Source organism: Oncorhynchus nerka, linkage group LG25 (genome assembly GCF_034236695.1).
Source record: "Oncorhynchus nerka isolate Pitt River linkage group LG25, Oner_Uvic_2.0, whole genome shotgun sequence".
NCBI classification, from domain to species: Eukaryota; Metazoa; Chordata; class Actinopteri; order Salmoniformes; family Salmonidae; genus Oncorhynchus; species Oncorhynchus nerka.
This window is the reverse complement of record NC_088420.1, coordinates 52,058,947-52,064,946: the sequence shown is the minus strand read 5'-3', so window position 1 is coordinate 52,064,946 and position 6,000 is coordinate 52,058,947. Positions and strand designations below refer to the sequence as shown.

The window sequence follows — 6,000 nt, the reverse complement described above, 5'->3', positions numbered from 1 at the left end:
AATGTGTGCACTTGTCGTATTCACCTTCACTGGTAATCAACATTGTCTGGTGACGATTCAGGGTTTATACATTGTACCACTGTAATTAATCAGAGTAGTTCACCATGCAGGATTACAGTACCATCTAGTGGAAATAAATAGCGCATCCACGGTACTGAATGACATACTGTACCACATGCATTTCCCTGTTGCATTGATACATTACTGCAAATGTGGTGGTCAAATGGTGTAAATTTCACCCCCAAATCAGAAACAAGATACAACTGGCAATTAATTATAACTGGGTACTTTTAACACGCACGCTATACTTATAACATATAACACAATTTACAACTATATCATTTCAATGTTATTTCGTATGACCAAACATATGCTTGCAAAACCATGGACTGTATGTTCAACACATGAAGTAGGACTGACGTGCTTATGGATAATAATTAGTCCCTGATTAGTGAAGTGATGATATATTTCATATGTACGTGCACACAAATCAAAATCAACTGTATGATGCTGCCGAATTTGTGATTCGGCTTCGACAAGCTGCTGGTGCCGGAAGAAAAGATGGCGGATCATGAGGAGCAGTTATCTGATGAGGCTAAGGTAAGATGTCGTTTTTATCCACATTGGAGGATATATGATATCTTTAGGGTTTGTATGTGCATGCTTTGATTTAAGCTACTGTGTATAAGAGCTGGATAAACAAACCGCGATTATTGCTCGGCTAACGTTAGTCTAGCTGTTATTTTTAGCTCGGCAGCCGCTTTACCCAACTTCCGCTCCTTTGCGAATCTCAAATGCAGACTCCTTGTACGGTCCTAGCTCTAAAATAGGAACCGTGCAGCATATAACACATTAATCAAAGTTAACCTCGCACCCTCCTAATCGAAAACATTGTAACAAACGTTGTGCTTTCATTTGTCTCTATCGCTTTGTGATCATGTCTTGAACTTCTCACGAATGAGCAGCTAACGTTAGCTAAGCTAGCAACCTACACCTCCTGTCAACGCTCTTTGCACAATCATTGCTGATAATGTGCTATTTACTGCCGTTTGTGTGTGACCGATATGATTAGTGTTGAATCTCTGATTTAAATATAGGTCCAACTGTCTAGCATGATGATCGCCAGAAGATAGCGACACTACCATTACGCTTGTTTACACTGAGCTGCACTGGGGTCGGAACGCAATCATGGTAATGGGAGAGATCCCATTAACGCATAAGTTCTGATAGCTAGGTTTGCTTCGCCCCCATGTTGGTGTAAGCAGGCTAGGTAGTGCTACGTATCACCAGTCAATCCACTAGGGGCTGGAAACTACACTAGAGTGCGCTTCAATTGGTCAATCACGACGAGACGTCGCAGAGTATTTGAATACAGTTCGGTTTATTCCAACTTTGGTCTCACCCATGCTCGCATTGCCCAATGCCCACTTTGCTCCCTTCATTGAAAATGAATGGGCTTCCTTTGTTTCATCGCCCTCAACATACTATGTTCATCTCCTGCGTTACATTAAGACACCTTGGAGCCGGCACGAGATATAGGTTTTGAAACATACCTCAATACAGGGGTGGGGTATTCCACTGTACTCCAAATGTTACCTTTAACCACACTGCTCCACTGAGAAGCTTGAAATACTGCTAGCTAACTGTTTTACTCCCCACTTGAGAGATGCTGAATGTACAGAACCCTAACTGCTTTTTTTGGTATTTTATTAGGATCCCCATTAACTGTTGCAAACGCAGCAGCTACTCTTCCTGGGGTCCACACAAAACATTACATAATACAGAACATTAATAGACAAGAAGAGCTCAAGAACAGAGCTACATACATTTTTTTTTAAAGCACATGTAGCCTATATATCAATGCATACGAACTATCTAGGTCAAATGGGTCAGTAGCTTAACACAGCCAGATGCATAGTTGTGTACATGTCGACTTTTGAAATGCCAGTTTGTGCCGATGTACTCAAGTGAGGGCTGAACTTGACCAAAGTGTACCATGGAAAAGCTTAAGAGTGGTGCATTGGTTCCTCCTTCAGAGCCCAGAGATGGCAAGAATATTGCGTAGCCTAATGGCATAGAAGGCTTTCAGGTGTAGCCTACTGAATATACTAGGCCAATGCATGCCTTGTTCATTGAATTGGCTAGAGCAGATTGGCTGTCGACGGTTTGATAGGGGAAGTGAAGTGCAGCCTCACAGAGCCAGTATAGCGATCAATTTACAAAGCTCTGAAATACCACAGCCCAGCCCCACTGCTGTCTTTCTGGTGTTGCCCTCCCACACGTACTTTACTACTCCGGTATCACTGTCTGCTCCACCCTGACTTTTAATGGCCGTTTTAAGCCTCAGCCATTTAACATGGCTTACGTTGAAACTATGAACAACTGGTGTTTGGGTGTTAGTCGTGTGGTCTGTGTAATCGGAGACTTTACTGGAGGAATGTTTTCAAGTTCTCTAATTCGCACCATAGTTACTGGCTGGACAAATAGCCACACAGAAAACACTTCATATTTTATTGGCCTTCACCATTTTGAAGTCACATCATGATCTCTCTAGGTTAGGTCGAGTCCTATGTAACGGAGTTGATAACGTTGCTGTAAACTCACTCCACAGCTAGCTTGAAATGATGCCCATGGAGCCATCAAATCGATCGAGTGATACAAAAAGCTACCGATTGGAACATTGTCAAGGAGGGTGGTCACGTGTTGCGAATCACTGGTTTGAGCCCAGTATGGGGCAGTCGGACAGCAAAGGAAGCTAAGCTGTTAACCCCTTTACCCTTCGAGCTGCAACTATAAACCGAAAATTGAAGCATTTTGCGTACGTCAGTAATTCTCTATGATTTTTGCTACACAGCGTTCTTGTTTATTGTTCTAAAACCATTATATGGTCAACAGTGATAGCCTATGCATTATATTGATTCCTGCTATGAAAGTATCGGTCTGTTCCTGTTTCACTGTCAGCTGATGTGTGACCAAGACACTCTCACTCCCATTGTGCACAAGGAGGGAGAGATGCATTCTGAGAATCACAAGCATTTGACCCTTGCTCAATTGTAATTGTGGAAGAACATGCAGTTAACTGCTGTTCTAGTTACAGAGAGAAGTCACAGCTTTCTGTATGCATTTCTCACTTCTTAAACCCCTTAAGGTCGATATCCACACCAATTAAATTAGCATAATACAAAAATCCGCATAAAAAGTCAGTTTAAGCTGGAGAGATTTTTTTTTTTGCGTTGGATTCATCTGTCCACCAGAGCATGTGAGCGGAGTTGAGCAGTTGGAAAATCCTGCTCATGGAGTGGCGCTTCCTACTGCTCCGCTAAAAATCGCTCTGTGCTCACAGGGAAAAAAACTGCTGCTCCAAATCCGCCCCATTCATTAAAATCACAGTTTAACCAACTCCCACCTATTTTGTTTGACTACCTGGACCGACCATTTAGGTTTTATAGTATTGAAATCAAAACGTGTGAATTTGAATAAAAGTATTTGAATTAACATGAAAAGGTGAATGTAAGAAGCGCATATTTCAAATAGGCTACATGTCATATTAAACAGCATATAAACACTCTAAATAGGTCATGAGCCAGACAGGGAGCCGAAGAAGGAATAAACATGAATTATTTAGGCTATATTTCTTCAAGGATATAGCCTACAAAGAAATACATTGAAGCATTTGCGTGTGTGACACAATAGGCTGGTAGGGACATAAAGTGCTCAGCATTTAAACAACATTTAGTTTAATTAAATCATTATAGTCTATAAATTGCGCATATAGGCTGTGACTTATTTTAAAAGAAATACAAATTCAACAAAAAATGGCTTAGTGCCTTTTTGTTTTGTTTTTTAAATTTTTAACCACCAGAGTTTATATTTCTATAATAAAAAAAATGATATATATAAGCCTAAATGTTTTTAGCCAAAATAACCCAATCAAAACGTAAAACTCCTTGAATGTGGGAATGTTCCAGGCCTATTGGGCCCAAATTAATGATGGCCTATTTGTATACATTGGGGCGGCAGGGTAGCCTAGTGGTTAGAGTGTTGGACTAGTAATCGGAAGGTTGCAAGTTCAAATATCCGAGCTGACAAGTTACAAATCTGTCGTTCTTTCCCTGAACAGGCAGTAAACCCACTGTTCCTAGGCCGTCATTGTAATTAAGAATTTGTTCTTAACTGACTTGCCTAGTTAAATAAAGGTAAAATAAAAAATTAATAAAATACATAATAAAAACAAATGTATGATGTTTAAGAGATCAGATGTTTTTGTTTGCAAATACTTTGCTAAAATGACACACTTAGTTATCTACCCACCTCATCCCTTTTCACATGTGCTTGTAGTGTGTACACCATCATGCTTTCGGGATATGTCTTTGCAGATTCCACAATGATTATTTAGTTGTGGACACGACATCACTGCACTCCCTTTAAGTCCCCTTGATTTAGCACCTGTGTGTTTTATCAGTTTCTTTATGAAAATATTTAGCAAACTCCATGACAGTAGCTAAAGCAAGTGTCGATAGCGGCACACGAGTAGACTACAAGTGCATGCTGGGCCGGGCATACCCTGAGCTCATGAAGTGAGCGCTACTGGAGCGAAATTGGAGCGGGCGAGAAGGTTGACGCTCCAGCCTTTGGGAATCTCACACCGCGTTCCAGTCAAATGAGGGGTGGCCAGTCCTCTTCTGGCTGTGCCGGGTGGAGATTATAACATTACATGGCCAAGATGTTCAAATGTTTTTCATAGCCGATGCTTTTCATAGACAATCATTCAGAGTTAGAAACAGCAGGTGCGGTAGAGAGTGAGTCAAAAACAGCAGGTCCTGGACAAGGTAGCACGTTCGGTGAACAGGTCAGGGTTCCACAGGCAGAACAGTTGAAACTGGAGCAGCAGCACGACCAGGTGGACTGGGGACAACAAGGAGTCATCAGGCCAGGCATGGTCCTAGGGCTCAGGTCACCGGATAAGACAGGAGAAATTCTCCAGATATAACAGACTGACCCTAGTCCCCCGACACAAACTATTACAGCATAAATACTGGAGGCTGAGACAGGAGGGGTCGGGAGACACCCCCGGACAGGGCCAACCAGGCAGGGTATAACCCCACCCACTTTGCCAAAGCACAGCCCCCACACCACTAGAGGAATATCTTCAAACCACCAACTTATTACCCTGAGGCGAGGCCGAGTATAGCTCACTGACATCTCCCACACGGCACGAACCCGAGGGGCGTGCCAACCCGGACAGGAAGATTACGTCTGTGACTCAACCCAGTTTAGTGACGCACCCCTTGTAGGGGTGGCATGGAAGAGCACCAGTAAGCTAGTGACTCAGCCCCCGTAATAGGGTTAGAGGTAGAGAATCCCAGTGGAGAGAGGGGAACCGGCCAGGCAGAGGCAGCAAGGACGGTTCGTCACTTCAGTGCCTTTCCGTTCACCTTCACACCCCTGGGCCAGACTACACTCAGTCATAGGACCTTCTGAAGAGGTGAGTCTTCAGTAAAGACTTAAAGGTTGAGACCGAGTCTGCGTCTCTCACATGGATCGGCAGACTATTCCATAAAAATGGAGCTCTATAGGAGAAATCCCTGCCTCTGGCTGTTTGTTTAGAAATTCTAGGGACAATGAGGCTTGCATCTTGTGACTGTAGCCTACGTGTAGGTATGTACGGCAGGACCAAATTGGAAAAATGGGTAGGAGCAAGGCCATGTGATGTTTTTTTTCGTCTGTAGGGTCCGAACTGTTTGGTCTACACACTAATATGTGACTCGTTTCAAGAAACTAGGCATATATCGCACATCACTATTTCACAGGAGAGGCATTTGAACATAAACATTAGATTTTTAAAATTCAAAATGTGTTTTTTTTTGTCAGAAATGCCTTCTGGAACATGTGAACTTTCATGTGCCTTAAAAAGATGAGAGGCCTGTAATTTTCATCATAGGTACACTTCAACTATGACAGACAAAATTAGAAAAAAAAATCCAGAAAATCACATTGTAG

General features: G+C 42.5%; 1 protein-coding gene across 1 annotated transcript in view; it reads left to right on the top strand.

The window, feature by feature from the left end:
• The first annotated feature begins 493 nt into the window (after positions 1-493).
• The window catches only part of LOC115109661 (F-actin-capping protein subunit alpha-2-like), a 55,657-nt gene continuing 50,150 nt past the window's right edge, over positions 494-6,000 (top strand). The window contains exon 1 of the mRNA XM_029634863.2: positions 494-600. Coding sequence (XP_029490723.1) covers positions 562-600 — 39 coding nt within the window. The 5' untranslated portion in view covers positions 494-561. The remainder of the gene's footprint in view (positions 601-6,000) is intronic.